Source organism: Mycetomoellerius zeteki, unplaced genomic scaffold (genome assembly GCF_001594055.1).
Source record: "Mycetomoellerius zeteki isolate Tzet28-1 unplaced genomic scaffold, Tzet1.0 scaffold124, whole genome shotgun sequence".
Lineage (NCBI taxonomy): Eukaryota > Metazoa > Arthropoda > Insecta > Hymenoptera > Formicidae > Mycetomoellerius > Mycetomoellerius zeteki.
In genome coordinates, this window is record NW_017256169.1 from 216,213 (window position 1) to 235,920 (window position 19,708).

Genomic DNA, 19,708 nt, shown 5'->3' on the forward strand with positions numbered 1-19,708 from the left:
AGGAATGCACTCACGTAAGAGTTCACCAGTTGCGCGATAAACGAAGTGCATATACACTGATATTCACCCTGTTTAGCGATTGTGTCACGATTATGTCCGTTACAATAACGATCAAGTAACCAATTCGATGCTTTGAGTGTTTTTTTTTGGCGTATAAGTTCGCGTCGCGTCGAACCTCACATATTCCGCGCGATTAACACAGATCTCCTATTACAGGTAGCGACCTTCTAACGAGCCTCACGACTACGTTCGATCGCAAGTGGAGGTCCCTCGTCAATCAGTCATTTAATCAAACACAGCCTCCTCCGGAATCCACAGCCTGCAACAAGGACGACATTACAGTGCAGGAACATCCAGTGCAGAAGTCGAGCACGTCCTTGAGATTCAAATATCCGTCTGCCGAAGCTTATCGCGATCCAAGTCTTCATAAATCGCTCGACAAGAGTCACCTCTCTCGCTTAAAGGATGTAAGTACGCGATATCGCGCATTGTAAAACTTCCGAAGCATTGTCGTTAAAGCGAATGGACTGGAATGACTATCTCAAATAATAAACTTTCGTCTAGATTTTAGCGAAAGCGAGGACTTTTATTATCATCATAAAAAATTCGCAATGTCATTATCAAATCGTTATTACAATAAAGTAATTAAATAACGACAGTTACAGTAACTAGTTGCTTCCATTTCCTGGTTATAGTTATTATTTATCATTATCATCAGTTTCCATTTCGTTTACCGCAGGACGTTCCTGAAAAGGACACCGACTCAACGGTAGCTGATGACATGCCGCATCCTTTAGAATCCGTCACGCCAAACAATGACCGCGGCGCGAACGACAAGCAGAGATTGGAAACGAAATCTACGACAAATCACACGACGGAAAACGAAGATCAAAAAAATGTGGACGAGGGGGACGATCGTCTGCGTTTGGGAAACCCGAAACGATACGAACTGGCGAACGAAAAGAATCTTCAGGAAAGTAAATCGGAGAACAACGACATTAGTGTAAAGGTGGAGGATAACAGTAGGAGTCATCATTACGAGACCGGAGATTCCAGTTACTCCAACAAACTGAAAAAATTTGAGAGCTTGACAAATTGTCAGGCGAGGTCTCGCCTAAAACGGTCGGAGTCTCTGAATAAGAGAACATGCGAGAACACCACATCGCGATTAAAAAGATCGGAAAGTTTAAATAAACACTCAACCGAGAGGCTATCGCCGCTCAAGCGATCCGAGAGTTTAAACAAACACTCTGATAGATCGGAGTCGCCGGGCAGTAAACTAAAACGCTCGGAATCGCTGACGAAGACTGAGAAGACTGAATGCAATATCAGCAAGCGGCGACAATCGGTGCGAAAAGAAAGCGCCACGAAATTAAAGCGGAAGAACGGGATGTCGGAACGATCGATCAAACGAAGGCACACTGTCGGCAGCACTAAGGATTTTGACAAGGTGCATTGGCTCGATAATAAACTGCAATCGGAGGCCGAGCGAGTCATTAGAAGCGACTACAGACCGAAGAAGAGCCAGCTCAGAACCAGCTCCCCCGATCTCAGCACCAATCGAGTTGGCATGGCTGACACGAGCTTTCTGATCGAGGTGAGCTTTCGTGGACCCAGTAACGTCGTCTTCAACGTAACCAACGCCGCTCGGCCGCAGTCATTGCCGGATGCGAGTCTCGCATCCAAGGTTTTCAAGGTGCCCCTCGAGAGTCACGTATAATATACACTCGAATAAGTCACTTGATATATTTCTATATTCACCTCTGAATACATGCACGCGGTGCTGTTGTCATATCTATATCTACCTGCCATCATTTTTAATACTTCTACCGGTTTATATTATATATAAACGGAACTATATCAGATTTTTATATACCCCATAATAATTGGATCGCATCTAGGTTTGTTTCGCCGGAAACGCTGACATTCATTAATCGCCAGTGTGCCAAAAAGCTATCATTCTATGAATCATTTATCGTTAATCGTTAGTCGAATGATACTATCGAAGATTCAGGCTAGATGGATTAGATAAAGGAGAAGATATCTATCTTCACGTTCTCTGCACCGCAATGTTTTAATCTTTAATTGAGTTTAATGTTTAACATCAAATCGTTACAATGATCGAAAATCGTTCTGGTTTAACGAACCGGAAACCATTAGACTCTTTTTCTTTAAAGAAAAAGATAAATACATTTTACTGATCTGCGGATAGCAAAAATGGAGCTAATCTGCATTGAGGCAACGTAAGAAAGTTATTTAGTGATTATATATTGCATGTGGTATCTGCATTGTGTCAATTTTATATATATTAATATATAGATAAAAATAAATACATATGTATACACATTATCTTTTATTTGTGAATTGTGATTGTGACATTTTTTTGTACATACGATGTATAATGCGAGCTGATTCGATTAAGCATTAACTATAGTAAGGTGACTATATATATTTTACGTCTTTAAATTTATATTTTAATAATCACTTAATAATCATTGCAGATGTTCTACATGCGTGCGAAACTAGCTCGATCCTCGTGTGCGGATTCGTATTGGCTATACGCGAGAATGCACTATTTTTAACGCAGATATGACATAGGTGATCATTAGGATAAAGATAATGACCGTGCATGCGTTTTGTAGGCTTGTAATTGCCGAGTTTCCACGACATGTAGTCGCGAGCGATCGGTACACTTGAAAGTTCTTTAAAAAGTAGCATCCATAGTGTTAAGAAACTTTTTTTACGTAAGCTCTCCGATGAAAAGTCTACAATGTGATAAAAACTTAATTGATCGCGCGCCTGTCAATGTACGTACACATATCGTTATGCGTACTACGGTTGTGTTGCGTGCATGCGTGCGTGCATGCAAAGATTTACACGAGCGCGTGAAAAACCTATTTTCTATGTGCATTGTGATCGATATTAACGATCAGTCCTGTACTCTGCTGCTGTTGCGTCATTGTAAATTTTATCGTAAAAGGCAAGACGCGAACGGTGCCGTCAATTATAATATACATTCGGTGCCTCGCACAATGTGGAATCTGCCCGTTTTAAAGTAAATGACGATGAGAATTCCTACGCGAATCTGTTAGGATCTCGATCGTTTCCCCAGATCGGCCAGATTTCCCACTGTGCCCCATTACGAGGATGACACGTTAACCGGTGCAACACGTATGTGTATTGCTTGTATTGCCGTAAGATAGTTACTCAATATCTCAGATGCTTGGGTCTCTTGTGTGGATCGTTAGTGTTGCATTATTTGTACCCCGAGAACTATATACTATGCAAAACTTTTTGCCTTTATCTTACCTTTGTAATTTGCGTTTAGCGCGCCGCGTCGTATTGCATCCAAGCTATCGATAAGCGAATATCAAACGAGAAATCCACTCGTTCAGTGCCGCGATTGTGGCTGGTGTCGCGCCCGGAATTTCAACCACGGATACACGAAAAAAAATGTATTAACAGCATTAATTAACAGCAGTCTAATTGAAAACAGCCTTATTAAATCATGACGTCATAAGCGAGAAATGTCACGTAAATTTTTCTTTCATGCCATTTATAAATAGAAAGAATTTGGATTAAACGAAATGATTAGATCGTTTTAAAATACTTGTAAATATGAGCCGAAACTATCCTTATTTATATGAGAATCAATAATTAGTCGAAAAAGCATGAATAAAAACGTAAATGTACTTTACGCCTATTTTCTGACTGTCAGGAGAAGTAAGGATAGTCTCGGCCCGTTTTTACAAGCGACTTCATCATTTTATTTTTTTCATCCAAATTCTCTTTATTTACAAATGGCATGTAAGAAAAATCAACGTTCGTTTATGACACATTTCTCGCTTATGACGTCAAGATTCAATATGACTAAGATGAGTACTCAAAAGTCTTAATAAAATATATAATATTTTATTAAAACATGATGTTTGTTTTATTATTATTATTGAATTAACAAAATTATCTTCACCTAGTTATAATTATACTGTTAATAAATCTTTTTTCATGTACGATATCCGAATTATAGAGAAGTCTGTATACGCGACATATTAATCGCGACTAATTTTAGCCTTAATATACATGTAGAATTCACTCGGGATCGGCGCAATATGTCCTACGTTAAGTTTATGTGTTAAGATTTAATCTGTAAATACGTATAGCTAAATTTTTTTTGCAAATCACCGTACATCACGTGTTATCTCTTCGTCTATCCGGAACGAGGCGTTTAAACAACTTTACGTAATACCAGTTACTGTCGCGCGAATTGAGAAATTCGAAGCGTAAAGTAGCCGAAGACAATCGATTTGATTATGCATGTAAATACAAATGTAACTAAATTCTAAGAGATGACGATAATAAGAGCGATAATTTATTTCGAGAGGGATATAATGATTGTGATCGTGTTATTTATTATTAGCCCAAGTGGATATGTTCATCGCAAATTCTTAAAAGAACACGAAATTGTAAATAAATATATGCTATGAGATTGATTGATAGCTTTCAAGTGTTTTGTATCCTTGTCTTCTATATAATTTAAGATTAATTATATTATCTCTCTAACACTCAACATTTTTGTATTTGAAAAAAATTGCATATTTACATATGTAATTGCATTTGTAACTTTGAAGTAACAATGGATGATGATATACAACATGTATACATATGTAAATCATTGTTATAAAAACTATGTTACATGGCATATATATATATATATATATAACATTTTTAGTATGAAAGTTGGCAAGATATATAATTTAAAGTTAAACAACGATGTACACTACATTTTGAACATTTTATTTTAGAAACACTTTTATACTTTGATATTTTGCTTCATTTTTTCTTGTTGGAAAAGATTGACTATTTTGTAAAAAAAAAACCGTTATAAACAGACTTCTTAGTTATAAAAGAATAATATGCAAACATATTACTTCGAGTAATGTGCACTGAGTGCGTCCAATTGAATTCGCTTTTAGTTATGTTGAAAAAATTAAGTAAGACTTAATAAATATAGATATATGAATATAGACACACATAAGAATTCAAATAAATTACATGGCGTCATAGAAGGTTAAACTTCAAGCGACATTTCGAAAGATTTGATTGGCTGGATTTACCACATAATTATGAGAGGCTAAATTCAGATGATTCTCGAAAGAATAATGTTGTTCTTTGTGCAGCTGAATTTTTTCCTTTAAGTTTAAAACATGTAGTGCTGCTACAAAAAATATATCTATTAAAATTTACACGGCAAGCTGCAAGATCTTTAAGATATTCCATAGAACCAGTTCGCCTCCTCGCTGAGCAAAATGAATGTGATACAGGCTGCTCCGCCGAGAGGACGGCGCGCTTATGCGAGAGGCAGAATCGTTTCAATATCGAACGCGCAACGCGTCACGAATATCTTTCCAAAATATCGTAAGTGGCACTATATCACTAAAAAATTTATGTACATCTCATTTTCACGATTTACCGATTTACATTTAAAAAAATTAAGGGAGTATTCTCGCTTTTAGTATCATTTTATAATCACTTTTTAGGAAATTTTTTTTAATATAACAATCATAAATTTGTTACATTTGTTCCTCGATATTTGAATGTTTTTTTTACAAATTTCTTTAAACATTATAAACGATTTTCTTGGCGTTTATTAACAAATTTATATGTAAAAAATAACCGTTTATTATTATTATGATTTAAGATGCAGGTAGTTATCTGAAACAAAAAATTCAAAAAGATTCTTAATCTATAAAATATAGAGTTCTCGTCCGATCTACAATCAAATAAAAATTTCAACTTTTTAATTTTTCATGTAAGGAAGAAGCGAAAAAATAAATAAAAAAATAAAAAATTTTTTTCAATCTTTGCCATTTTTACAAAAGTTAATTTTTTAATTTGATTGTTGGTCGGACGAGAACTATATATATACTTATATAGATTAAAAATCTTTTTAGATTTTTTTGTTTCAAATAATTCCTGCATCTTAAATCATAGGAAGTAAACGGGTATTTTTTTTACATGCCCATATAAATTTATTAATAAATATCAAGAAAATCGTTTATAATGTTTGAAGAAAGGACTATGCCCAGTTTGAGCCCTGGCTGAACAGCATTGAGACCTAGTTAGGATTGTAGAGCATCAAAAAAGGATTAAAAAGTTCCATATGCACAATTTTGTAAAATGAGTCCCTTGAGTGCTACAGCTGTTCAAAGTTCGCTATTATAACCATGTATTGTGTACCATGTAGGACTGGTTTTATTCGATTTCTCGAATCATCTAGTATCTGGAATATGTCCAATCTTGACAAAGATAACTAAAGCTTTTTGTGGACTCAAATGAATAGTTATAAGTGATATATATTAATCGAAGAAGAGGGGAGAGAGACACTCAAAGTATGAAACAAAAGGTTTTAATTGCCTAATTGAAATGTGGCCAATATAGCACTCAGGAAACCTCTCCTATGAAGTTAGGCTTATGGAATTTTTGATTCTCTTTTGATACCTTAAAATTTTAGGCATGTCTCAAAGTTGTTCACCCGGGGCCCAAATTCCCTTATAAAACTGGGCATAGTGTGCAAAAAAACATTCAAATATCGAAGAATAAATGTAACAAATTTCAAATTTATAGCTGTTATATTAAAAAAAATTCCTAAAAGATGATTATAAAATGGTATTAAAAGCGAGAATACTTTAATTGAATTAATACCACTTAACTGAATTAATTTAATTAATATATAAATAAGCGAAAAGAGTTTTATTCGGTCTAGCGGATCTTGATGCTTAATATTTTTTTTTATAAATTCATATACATTTTTCCAGTTTAATTAAGATAAAGTTTAATTCAATTAAGATAAAATTTCAACGAAGTTCTTAACTATCATTACACGACTCCATATACTTCATTTCTAACGGTCAATTGATTGAGGTCGATTGCGGTTTACGTCTGTGATATTTACCACAATTTTTCATCAGTTTTTAAATATCAATACATTTTCAATTTTTAATCTGGCTGCGTTCTCCGTTTTGCCATTCGAAACTTCGTTTTTCATGGATATACTATTTTTACGGACGTAGAATTCGATTCGGATTTTCTGAGACCACTGGCGAATTCTGGACCCGTAAATTCCAATGCAAAGACGCCAAGACATAATCGCAGAGAAAACTACGTCTCTACATCGTCCTATTTACCGACCACTTCTCGCCGTAGGTAGGATGAGCTATAAATCTCGCGCCTATAAATCTCTTTTACAAAGAAGCTGATTCTACAATATTTGTCAAAAAACGTCAAATATTTTTTTTTCTTGATGATTAACTTTTAACTTCTTGGTATTCTTATACACAGTATAATTGAAGATAAATAATTATCTAAAAATTAATAATGAAGAAAAGGAATGTGTTTTGTTTTAATATGTTCAGTGTGACAAATATTATATATTAAAATATTATATTTTATCTTGATATTTTTAGACATTTTACATTACGGTTGAAGATTAGAAAAAAATTATAATATAATTATGATAAACAGATATCATAATATATTTGTCAATAAACATGTCAAAACAAAACTTTTCTTCTCTATTAATTATTGGCTTTTAGATAATTTAATTTTTATATCCTCACACAGTAGAAATATTTCGTATTTGTGTTGGAAACAGTCCACTAAAGTCCTAACATTTTGTATTCAATTTTTTTAACATATTCGAGTGTTAATTTAACATAATATGATTCCCCTACAACACAAAGTTGCACAAAAGTTGCAGTAACACTGCTGTAACATTGCAACAACATTGCACGTTACAGCAATATTGCAAAGATTTTGCAGCGATATTGCTGCAAATTCTGTGCTGTATATAGGTTGTGTTATTTAAATAGTTTGAGATACATGAAATGAGAGAGTTAAATTTTAACACAAATTTTCCAACGGTGTATAGGTGATAGAAGAATAAATCGATTTACGTAAAAAAGTTATATTTCTTATTAAAAAAGGTATCTACATTTTTTTCTAAAGAGTCATCCTTGTATCTATAAAAAAATAACACTATTTTTCTTTCATTTTTACCCACACAACATACTTCTTCGAGAGACTTGGGAATATCCTTAGGACATCCCTTGGAAAATTATATTGTGTAGGTACTTAGAAGAGAATTATAAACTAACCCAGAGAGAGAGAGTTTAGAAAATCACTTTGTATAATCTTATTTTCTTGATATTTTTCATTACAAAATATAATGTCTCGATATCTATTAGCTCGATTAATCCTACGAAATCGACGCCGTTCGGCACGTCCAGCAACGCTGAATCCTGCATAGTGATTGGTGAGTAAATGTAAAATGATAAATAACGCAAGTAACTTACTCTGCCTTATTCACGGATGTCTTATTCATCATAGCGTTAACTGCCGGCCGAGGAGATGCCAGGAACGAAGTCGGTTTGGCAGCGATAGATCTTCAATACCCATACTTGATTCTCTGTCAGATCAGCGATTGTCAAACATATGTGAATACTCTGACGAAAATCAATGTTGTTGACCCGGTAGAAGTGAGCACGTTTAGATAAAACTTTTTTAAAACAGAAGATGAATTAATTAAACGAATCAAAGAGATCATTAATCTGATAGAAGAAGATTAATATTTCATGGGTTACATCTTCGTCATGCAATTTCTTCTCTTTTGTTATGTTTTTAAGATACTAATGCCGGAAACGATGTGCGAACATCACGGTCGTGGGAACAAACTGTACAGATCGATTAAAGAGAAATTTCATGCACTCAACATCACGCCGATTTCGCGAGTACACTTCAACGAGTCCACCGGTATGGAACGCGTGCGAACTCTATGCGCCAGAGAATACTCGACCGTGGAGCTGATAGTAAAGCAAAAGTAACGCTATCAAGATTAATCTTAATTAACTCTACGTTGTTCATCTGGTTTGTTTTAACATAATTACTCGTGGAGTATTTTTGATATTCTAATTATGTCTTAACATTGTGCTTTTTGCTTTACAATTAAATAAAGATTAATAATATTTTATCCAGTCTCTCTTTATAAATAAAGTTAAATGCAAAATCTTTTTTAATTGTAAAAAAATTTGCGCTAAATATAATAAAGTGCAGTATAAATAGTATTTATATATTAAGCGAATTTATAAGACAGGAATATCCTGGACACTCCACGCGAGTAAATAAAGAGTTAATTGTATAAAGCTCCGATTACGCCCGCTATTCATAATAGGTTCTTATATTTAAAATGGTCTTAAGTACAGTTTTAAAGATATCATAAGCCAATCATAAAGCTGTATTTATATCTTAAGACATTACTTAAGATAATCTTAAAATAACAACCAACTGTGAATAACGGCCGCGGCTATCTGTTTCGACCGTAGGTATTACGCTTTAGCTGCCGCTGCGGCATTGCTGAAATATGTGGAGTACGTTCAACACATGGTTTACGCTCCGAAATCGATGAGGATAGAGTTTCAAGGGTCGCCGAATACCACAATGATCGGTAAACTATAATTCGAACCCTATGTTTCGTACAAAAACGATGTCGGTGGTAAACGGTACTGCAATCGTCATTGTACAGATATAGAGAGTGCACGAAGTCTCGAACTGGTCGTCTCGCAGTCCAAGCAGTCCATCGTCAGTCTGCTGGGCACGATGAACCGCTGCTTGACCCCTATGGGCAGAAGACTCCTGCGCGCTTCCATTCTTCAGCCTTCGTGCGACGAGTCTTTAATCGCCAATCGACAATCCTGCGTAGCGGAATTAGTGTCAAATCATTCTCTGTGCATCAGTCTTCAGGTTGTCGTGGCTTACTTAGACTGACATTCATAGGACAGTATTCATAGTTCATTCTTATTTTAATTAATTTTGGTATCAACTATTATAAATATTTAATATATTTATAGTTCTTTAACCATACCGATTATACACATATTATAGCTATTTCAAGTACATTAATATTTTTTCTTTTACACATTTTTTAATTATTATTAATTAGTAATTATCACGCAAATAGTGAACGCATGTTAAAAAAATATTTGTGCATTTATTATAAAGATATTTATCATTCATATCTTGATATTTTAATATATTTAAAATTATCACAGTTATACAATTTTTCATAGTCAGTAGAACAATAAACATTGCATTGTAAACATGACGTTACAGCAGTATAATAATTATAAAAATAGAGCTTCTAGCCATAATTATTTTATTATGCAATTACAGCTACAAATATTACACACACATATACATACTTACACATTTCTCTTTTATCTTAAGTACGATCTTGAGACGGTGTACGGTCATTTCATTAACGGAATTAACTGAATGGAATCTTAAGATCGCCCATAATCAGGCTTAAAACGATCTTGAACAAGATTGGAATGAATATTATATGAATGCTATAATGATTTCAACTCTTTACATTTAAACCAACAATTTTATCGTATCTATAACGTCTGTTCATAGCCGGTGGTACAACGCTTGTTCGGTACGGATCGTTTATTGACGTTGGCGATTAAACCTCTGTACGTCAACGACATGCAAAATGCGGAACGAAATTTAAATTATGCGCTACTCTTGAAAAGCTGCCTGGACACCGTTCCGGAATTAGAGGCGATTCTTGCGATCGGTGTTCATCCGTTCTTTGTAAAAACACGAAAGGTTTATGCTTTCTATAGCAGTTACTATAATGTTATATGTTCGCGATTCATTCACGTTGATCACGCGACCAATGGTTTCATGCTTGCAGAATTTAGGAAACTCAGAATTCCAAGTTATGAAGGATAAAATTTTAACACTGATTCATGCGGACGCGAGATTCGTGAAGGGATGCACTTCCTTGAGTATGCAACGGTGTTTCGCTATAAAAAGTGATATCAACGAGTTGTTGGATATCGCTCGCCAAATCTATTGCGAGTTGATTAGCGACATGAAAAGTAAACACGTTACATCAATATATTATATTTAAACCGTAAACCCTAAATAACGAAAATTATTCAAAATTTTGGACTCGATTCAAATTAGATATGGTGGAGCAGTTAGCCGTGAAACACAAGCTTCCATTATCCTTAGAATACAACATAAATTTGGGTTACTATATAAATGTTGTCATACCACGAGGTTCAAACATGATAATCTCGGACTTACCGGCGGAATTTATTCAGGTAACTTATTGCTAATCAACACGGAACATCAATAATAGCTTCTAATTTCGCGATTATACAGGCACGAAAGAATAGGAGGTCCTTCACAATGACAACAACGGCGCTATTAACATTGAATAAACAATGCAAAGACGCTTGCGAGGAGATTTACATGATGAGTAACACGTAAGTTACTCTGTAAAACCTTATATCATCATATTAACTCTTATGTATGGTATACATTGAAAGAAAAATTTTTGGTATTTGCGTCTATGGCCGATATTCATAGTCCGTTCTTATTTCAAGACCATCTTCAAGTATATTTCTTAAGATGCTAATACGGCCTTCTGATTAGTTCGTGACATTTTAAAACTGTATTTAATTAAGACATAAAGAAATATATACAACGATGGGCGTTAGGAGTCAGAGCTGGAAATCAATTGTGCAAAAACTTATACAGAAATAACGTGAAAATTTTAGGACGTTTCGATTTCGTTTTGAGCCATCTTCAGCTCGAAATTAATAAACAATAAATTAAAACCTAATATCATGGAAACGCATCCGTTACAGAAATGCATTTCCACGATATTAGGTTTTAATTATAAAATTTTCGCGTTATTTTTGTAAGTTTTTGCGCAATTGATTTCTAGCGCTGACTCCTAATGCCCAATCGTTGTATATATTTTTTTATGATTTCATTATTAAGTAAAGAAGTCTTTATTAATTGATTCATTGAAATCATTGTATTTAATCTGAATTATTAATTAAGACAGTCTCTCTCTCTCTCTCTCTCTCTCTCTCTCTCTTAAATATAAGAATCAATTATAAATACCGACATATAATTACATGTTACCACAATTATTATATGGTTATTGCTATTATAATAATAATAATAGTAACTATATGTGTAGTTTTATTAACAAATATTTCATCTTTATAAAGTTGTGTATTAAAAAAAGAAAGGATAGAGCCAAATACATTATTTAGCCAGATGTTCTTAGTATTTCAAAGAAAACGAATGCGATGGATACGAATGATCTAATTGTGTGTATTAAGGGTTAATGAGACAATAATTCGTAGATTGTTGACCAATTTACTGGAGGACATCCGACAACACGTCGGTTGTTTATTTCAATTAAGCACTGATGTGGCGGAGTTAGACTTAATTTTATCGTTGGCGCAAATCAGTTCTAATCCAGAATACGTGAGACCGTCATTCGGAGTGAAATTAGAATTAATAAACTCGTTACACCCTATTATGGAATTATTTAACAGAGATCTTCCTATAGCTAACGACGTAGTAAGTTGAACGTTAAACAACTTGTATATCTCGAGAAAATGTATGATATTTTCTTATTTTATGTTGAAACAGAACGCATCGATTACGCATAATTTTCACCTGATAACTGGACCGAATATGAGCGGCAAGTCTACGTATTTAAAGCAGATCGTTCTACTTCAAATCATGGCGCAGGTGACACAAATGATGCATATACTAATGGATGCCCTTCGCATTTATCTTGGATCATTAATTACATAAAATATTCATTATTATGTAATACGTAATAAAACTAAAACACACTTCTGTAAAAGAATCATTCCATCTATAGCGTAATGTATCTATATATAATATTCGATCAGCCAGAATTTTTGCTTGACAAGAGCGTTTCGTAAAACTAGGTAATGAGCCGACATATCGGTATCTCGTACCCATTACTCGCATCTCATTGCAGATCGGTTCCTATGTACCGGCAAGGAAAGCAACGTTCCGCGTTGCAGATCGCATACTTTGTAGGATTAGTTCTCGCGATGACGCCGAGCTTAATGCATCCGCCTACGTCCTCGAAGTGAGCGAGATATTTTATACTTCATATCAAAATATGTATATCAGAATCAGAAAATATAAAATATTTTGTAAATTATTTTTCGATATTCCCACCTCAATACTTTTAAACGTAAACTAAATAGAAGAATCATTTATGAAAATCATATAATTCCATTTTTTAAAATGGCATGACCTCAAAAAGTCGTTTTGTTCGAAAATTGATTTTACCATTATTTATCTCCCTTCAAACCAAATAACTTTTATTTGAAACATGTTTTATAAAAACCATTTCTCACTAAAATGATCAGAACGCTACTCGATTTTAATCGTTTAACAAGAACCGATACTTCCAATGCAAGACTGTTGACATAATTGTACTGCTGATTTGCAGAGTGACGATTAAACGTAATTACTGATGATTTGATTGTTTCAGATGAAGGAGGCACAATACATCCTGCAATCCGTCACACCCAAGTCTCTCGTCATACTCGACGAGCTCTGCAGACATACTACGGTTGAGGAGGGTTCCGCCATCGCTTGGGCGATATGCGAGAAATTATCGCTGACGACCGCGTTCACGTTTTCCGCGACGCACTTTTTACATCTTACCGCGCTGAGCAATATGTATTATAACGTAACAACGTATGTGGAAATTATGGACGTATTACACATACATTGATATAAAAAAAATATATATATATATGATTATAATAGAAATAAGATATTTCTTATATCTTTTGTACTTTTTTTTATAGAGAGATATAAGATATATACTTCTTATATCTTTTTTATTATCTTTCAGCCATTGTTTCGAGACGAAAACCGCGGAGTCGGAAGAATCGAACGATCTGCATCTGATATATACTCACAAATTGAATCCCGGAACAGGACCTACAGATCACTATGGGATCGCTCTAGCGGAAGTATCCTCTCTACCAAAATGCGTTACAATTAAAGCGCGAGAGTACGCGTTCCAGCAATCCGTCAACACACAAAATGTGAGTCTATAAAATATAAATATTCATGAAATTATTGAAAACATGTGATTATTAATAATCATTCGAATATTTTACATTTTAGAATAATTTTCGATCCATCACGAGTTCTTTGTCGTGGGAGAAATCATGTTACAATGCGATCGTTCAGTTACGCGCACTATTGGAGAATAATCGTTTCACTTTCGCAAATATAATAAGTATCATGAAACAATTGGATCTAAGCAAGCAAACGAAAAGAGCGCAGCCAGCGCAAGTTCAAATAAAATCCCCCAACGTCGTGCAGGAATGTAGAGAACAAGAGAAATATGAGGAAGAAAAAAATCTTGTTGTTGCGTCGAATAATAATTTGACGATGACGAGGATGGAAGACGTCGTATTGTTACCAGAATCGGCGAATAAAGATGAACAAAAGGTGAACGAAGACAAAGTCCAAGATGAACCGATGGAAATCGTCGAAAACGACAATTGGAAGGCAGACGAGTCGATACACGATGTCATAGCAAATCAAAAGGCACTTCCATTGCCAGAGACAATCGATAGAAATCCATTCGTTAATCCAAACTCTTCTTTGCAATCTCTGACGAGCGATCCGCGATTTTATGTTTGCACGTCGTTCGCGGCGAGCACCCCGAAAACAACATTGCAACTTTGCGAAGCAAATCTACGATCGAATTTTACTACAAACTCATCGGTAATGACCTCTCCATCGACATCCTTTAACTCTCAGTCCCAATATCACGATTATTGCTTGTCCGAGGGAGAATTTGACATCACTCTACCTAGGTCGTCTCAATCAACCCCGAGCGATATAGCGAAGACGACCGCACGGTCGAAAGAGGCGAAGATTTTTCGGCAGATCGAAGGCGATGACTTTAACGAAGAGAGTTTCTTCAATGATACACAAATAACATTGAAATCAGACTTTTCTACGGATAATGACGTGATGATGTTACCACTGTAATAAACACGTTTTATTATATCGCTGCGTTGAAAAATGACACAAATAAAAAATTTTCGAGATAACGAAAGGAATCAATTTTAAAGACTAGTATTATATTTTTGTAGAAAAATTGATGCTTTAACAAAAAAAAGATAACACGTCTCAAAATTAATAGCTTTTCAGTAAGAATTTTATTTTTAAAATTTTGAATGGGACAATGTTTTAACCCTTTAATGAAATCGAGGTCGAATATTACCCCACGGCTTCCTTAGTCAAATCGTTTTTTATTTTACTGCAATTATTGAAAGTTAGTAGAATTGTATGTTTTCATCTATAAATAAACATTTATTCATCTATAAATAAAAAAGGAAAAAGAAGTTTGATGTTATTATTTATTTTACCTGTTACTTTTTTTATCCATTTTGTACATTGATAAAAAATGAACAAAATAAAGCTTTTGTTCATTTTTCATTTTTTGTTGAGTTGAATCCGATTTCCATCTTTCTGGATACGTTCTGCAAGTCCACCATATCGTTAAAAAGTGAGTATGCAGTTTCTATAACTTCATTTCCTTTTCATGTTATATTTTCAATTATAATAATGTGTTCTTTAAAACTATATCATAAATTTTCAAAATTTGAACATTCCCACACAGCAGAAATATCCTGAATATATTATACGGAGACATCCTACAGATATCTTTAGGCTGTCTCTGTGATATAATTTAGACTTTTCTGCTGTCCTATTATAGTGTACATTTTATTCCTTATCAGAGTTGTAACATTTGTCCATATAAGCAATGTATTGACAAGTGTATCGTTTTTCCACAAAAATATACTAGTTTTTAAGGACGATTTTCTTTCATCATTGGCTGCGTTCAGCAGAGAAAACTAATCAGTTAGCGCTTAATGATTCTTTAATATAATTGGTTCCTGCATTTAGATCCAGTGAAGAACTAAAGGCAAGAACCAATCATATTAAAGAATCATTAAGCGCTAACTGATTAGTTTTCTCTGTTGAACGCAGCCATTATTTAAAAAATGCTTATTTTTTACTCAATTTCAAAAATATATTAATTTATTTGTGTTCATGTGGTAATAAAAATATTAATTAATTGACGGTCTCGTTTTTTATTTATTCCCTTATCATATCTGTAGAAAACATGCCGCATGCGTGCCAATTGCCGCCAAATTCACATTAGCAAGACGAACATATGAGTGCGCGAGACGAAGACCTCCTCACAACGAAATTGACAAGACACGAAATTGACAGGTTCGTTTTCGAGGAGATACATATAAAAATTACAAAATCGAGTAGCTTCACGTAATGAAGACGAAAGGGCGATAATGATCTTCGAACGGTCGACAGTTGTTTTCAATATCGCAAAATCGAAGTATAAAGGTTAAACTCCAGGGAACGAGACTTTCACGCGAGAATGTCTACTGACCTGCTACCGGAATCAGTGAACTTGTTTCTCGACGATTTCGAGACCAGTCTCTGCCTACCCATTCTCGTGGTTATGGTGCTCTGCACTGCTCAATTCGTATTTAATCACGTCTTCGGTATCGGATACACGATCTATCAGAGCGTAAAGAAGCCAGCGACGGAGGAGGAAGAGGAGCAGGATAAAACTAATATGATGGGAAAACTTAAAGGTCTAATGTCAAGCATATATGTTCTACGTGCCTCTCAAAATAGCATATAATATATAATGGTTACATATTCAAAACCTACAAAGGATAGACAAAATAATGTGAAAAAAATATACTATCTACTCGTTTTATTAATAGAAATTGGTCTACCATTTGTCATTAATACAGATTCTATCCTTGTCGGAATAGAGTCACACACACTTAAATAGTATAACAACTGCTACAGTGCAATATATTATATCATTCTTTTAGCAGAACATCTTCTAATTGCTTAAAAGCCTTAAAAGATATTGGAGGAAAAAAATAGTTTCTAACTCTGCTCTTTAAATCTACGAATAATATTTAAATCAGGCATTGACCAGGAAAAATATTTTGGGGAACAGAAAGGCAATTTTGAAAAATAGAGTAAATAGAAAATTTCCTTCTCCAATATCATTTATTGCCTCTAATATGATTTATACGTATATGCAATTGAAAGATATTCTACTGAAAGAATAGTACAACATTCCATTGAAAACTATTCAAGCATTAAATGGTTATTCCACAACAAGCATAAAATGTGTTTATGAAAATCAAATATGTAGGTAGTATCAACTTATTGAAATAAGTGATATAATAAACAGTGTATTTCTCTCAGGTGTTTGTATCATTTTGTTTATCCCGTGACTTTGTTTCTGGTTCGTTAAGTTCTCGTGAATATTTAACAATTCCATGAGAGTTACGTGTTTCGTCAAACGTGTAAAAAGTTGATCGAAAAATATCTTATTTAAACGGCATTCTATTCCAAATACTTGTAACTTTAAGAGGTCAAAGTATCACCGCTGTCACAATAATTCACAAAATTTTTTATATAACGTAGGCGTTCATTGATTAACACAAATCTCTGTTCTAAATCCACCAGGAATGCTGACCACTCTAGGTATCGGAAAACCCGATACAGTAACTACGACTCCAATTAGAAATCCATTGTTACCAGGTTACAATACTCAATCTCGTGAGGAGGAATGGGATTACTGTGAGGAGGATATTGAATGAGATAACAAAACATTCTTATGTATGCCATTACAAGTACAATATAAAGTGCATAGTAAACAAATAAAAGAGTATCTTAAACAATCTTTTCCTCATTTTTGTCAGTTTCAAATATTTACGTAGAATAACTTGAGGATATAAAAAGAGATACTCATTTTGAGATCCAACGATCGATTCGTTCACGATCATTAGCATTGATAAGAGAAAATAATCAAACGTGGCTTAGCCGATATTTTTATGCTGCGTACATTTGTCTTCGATAAGCGTCGTCTAAGGTCCAAGTTTTAAAGCGCATAAGTAGTGGAACGTGGAAGTGGAGAAGAGGAGACTGGTCGAAGACACGAGAATGGATCAAGGCTAACAGCTCGAAGCTCTGTTAGCTTCCACGTATATCGCAAATGAAGCTTAATTAAGTCCACTTAAAAGAACCGACCAAAAGCAAAAATTGTCAGGCTATTGTTGATCAAGGAACACACATACTTTTGACACTTCGCTGTCTCAGTCTTGCTCTTCGGAAGCATTATCGGCGAGTTGAATCTCAGATTAATTGTTTCCACATCGTAAAATGAAAAAAAAAAGTGTACGCTGAACTATTTCCACATTCATTCATGCGAGATGTCTAAATTTTCTTAGACGGTGCCAATCCGAGACGAGGCCAACGCCTAGCGATCTCGATGTTTTGCACCGCCGCGCCGCATGGCCTTGCAATTACACTCGGATATGCGAAAACGTCACGTGTGAAATATCACTCTGTTGTTGAAAAACGATTTGCTACGCGTTCGCGCACAACGTCCTCGAGAAATTGTGTTTACACGACCGGCAGATTACTATTATTGCCCACAGACGCAATTTACATAGTTAACAATGAACTAGGTTCAGATAAATGTTGCATTATGCGTGTATGCGTAAGATAGACTGGTAATTCACGTAGACTGGAAACTAATTCTTGGGATTCTTTCGAGGTCAAAGCACGCATATTATATTTGTACAACTGACTTTCTAACGAATCGGGGAACGAGAACATTTGCCATTTTGCCAATAAGTCTTTTGGCAATAACTTGTTCTCTTACATACTCCAACCAGCTTTCCAAGCAACTGACAAAAGTGTGGAAATTAAAGAAAGCAACATGCGTAAAAATATTATAACTTTGACCAATTAGAAAAAGTTAATTAATTCAACGAAACAAAGCTCAATGAAAAATGAACTTAAGCGCAAGAAGAACAAGAGGTAGAAATAAATAGTAAATATATATATTACAATTTTTTTTTAAATATTATTATATTTCTCTCTCTATATTTAATTTTATATAATATATGTGCACTACGTGTAACTCTTTATCTCTTCTGTTTACATTATTTATCTTATACGTTACGTACGGTATTTATATATATATATATATATACGAAGGACGCCTGCTTAAAACGTCCAATTGAATTAGATTAAAAAATCGATATAGTCCAATTGCTTTTTTAGTTCGTAAATCAGGTTCTTATCTGATATATCTGATAAATTCTCTTTTCTTGTTCTTCTCTTTACATCGCACTGATAAAATGTAAGCAGTTTATCGATAAAAAAACAATTCTTTCCTTGACTCAGATTATATTCCGAAATGGATAGGAAACAGTTCTATTTGTATTACATATATTTTGTCATATCTGTCTTGAATAGATCTTTTTTCGCGAACAAGAAATATGTTTATGCAAGAATTATGATTGGTCATAATATTAAAAAAATGTTTTTAAGGCTTGGCTATCTTGAGGTGCCATATTAATCATATGACGTCAGAGATGGAAAATGACATGTAATAAATTAATAAAATAATTGCTATGCAAAGCTTTATTTTTTAATTTTTACTTAAAATATAACAATTTTGTAATCCTGAAACCAGTAAAATATGTACCAAATTGAAACATCTGTCCGATATATCACATAGAAGTGTAAAATAATTCCTGAAATAATGATGTATTTCTCAGCTGTCGAAAAACCGCAGCGGCGATATTGATAACTAACTAATTGTAAGTAATGTACCATTATTTTAGGAATTATCTTATGGTGAAACTAGAGGCGATAAATTTATTTCAGAAAAAGGAATGAATGGATATAATTTTTCGTTTAT

The 19,708-nt window shown here is 34.1% G+C and overlaps 3 protein-coding genes across 11 annotated transcripts in view; all 3 read left to right on the forward strand.

Moving 5' to 3' along the window:
- The window catches only part of RhoGAP19D (Rho GTPase activating protein at 19D), a 36,426-nt gene extending 34,138 nt beyond the window's left edge, over positions 1 to 2,288 (forward strand). For 4 of the 9 annotated variants that reach the window (XM_018461585.1, XM_018461584.1, XM_018461591.1 and 1 more), the window contains 2 exons: positions 217 to 467; positions 740 to 1,720. In XM_018461585.1, the coding sequence (XP_018317087.1) occupies positions 217 to 467; positions 740 to 1,720 (1,232 nt within the window). Of the gene's footprint in view, positions 1 to 216; positions 468 to 739 lie in introns of those variants that run through there. The other 5 variants (XM_018461590.1, XM_018461589.1, XM_018461588.1 and 2 more) reach the window with 3 other exon arrangements.
- On the forward strand, positions 2,218 to 14,928 carry LOC108731295 (mutS protein homolog 4). Its single transcript, XM_018461549.1, has 16 exons — positions 2,218 to 2,243; positions 8,244 to 8,311; positions 8,386 to 8,534; positions 8,682 to 8,875; positions 9,378 to 9,499; positions 9,578 to 9,795; positions 10,468 to 10,662; positions 10,751 to 10,937; positions 11,026 to 11,165; positions 11,227 to 11,330; positions 12,225 to 12,444; positions 12,517 to 12,618; positions 12,878 to 12,991; positions 13,403 to 13,611; positions 13,772 to 13,967; positions 14,050 to 14,928. Exons 1-16 carry the CDS (start codon positions 2,218 to 2,220, stop codon positions 14,926 to 14,928), a joined length of 3,123 nt encoding a protein of 1,040 aa, XP_018317051.1.
- A 1,212-nt stretch (positions 14,929 to 16,140) lies between these two features.
- LOC108731322 (uncharacterized) lies at positions 16,141 to 17,667 on the forward strand. Its single transcript, XM_018461597.1, has 2 exons — positions 16,141 to 16,562; positions 17,461 to 17,667. The coding sequence occupies exons 1-2, from the start codon at positions 16,343 to 16,345 to the stop codon at positions 17,592 to 17,594; spliced, it is 354 nt and encodes a 117-aa protein (XP_018317099.1). The 5' UTR covers positions 16,141 to 16,342; the 3' UTR covers positions 17,595 to 17,667.
- Positions 17,668 to 19,708: the final 2,041 nt, after the last annotated feature.

Coding starts and splice junctions, on each gene's coding strand:
- LOC108731322 (XM_018461597.1), top strand. CDS start 16,343: ATGTCTACTGACCTGCTACCGGAATCAGTGAACTTGTTTCTCGACGAT. Junction 16,563..17,460: donor TATGATGGGAAAACTTAAAG/GTCTAATGTCAA, acceptor TAAATCCACCAG/GAATGCTGACCACTCTAGGT.
- LOC108731295 (XM_018461549.1), top strand. CDS start 2,218: ATGGAGCTAATCTGCATTGAGGCAAC. Junction 9,500..9,577: donor GCCGAATACCACAATGATCG/GTAAACTATAAT, acceptor GTCATTGTACAG/ATATAGAGAGTGCACGAAGT. Junction 9,796..10,467: donor CTCTGTGCATCAGTCTTCAG/GTTGTCGTGGCT, acceptor GTCTGTTCATAG/CCGGTGGTACAACGCTTGTT.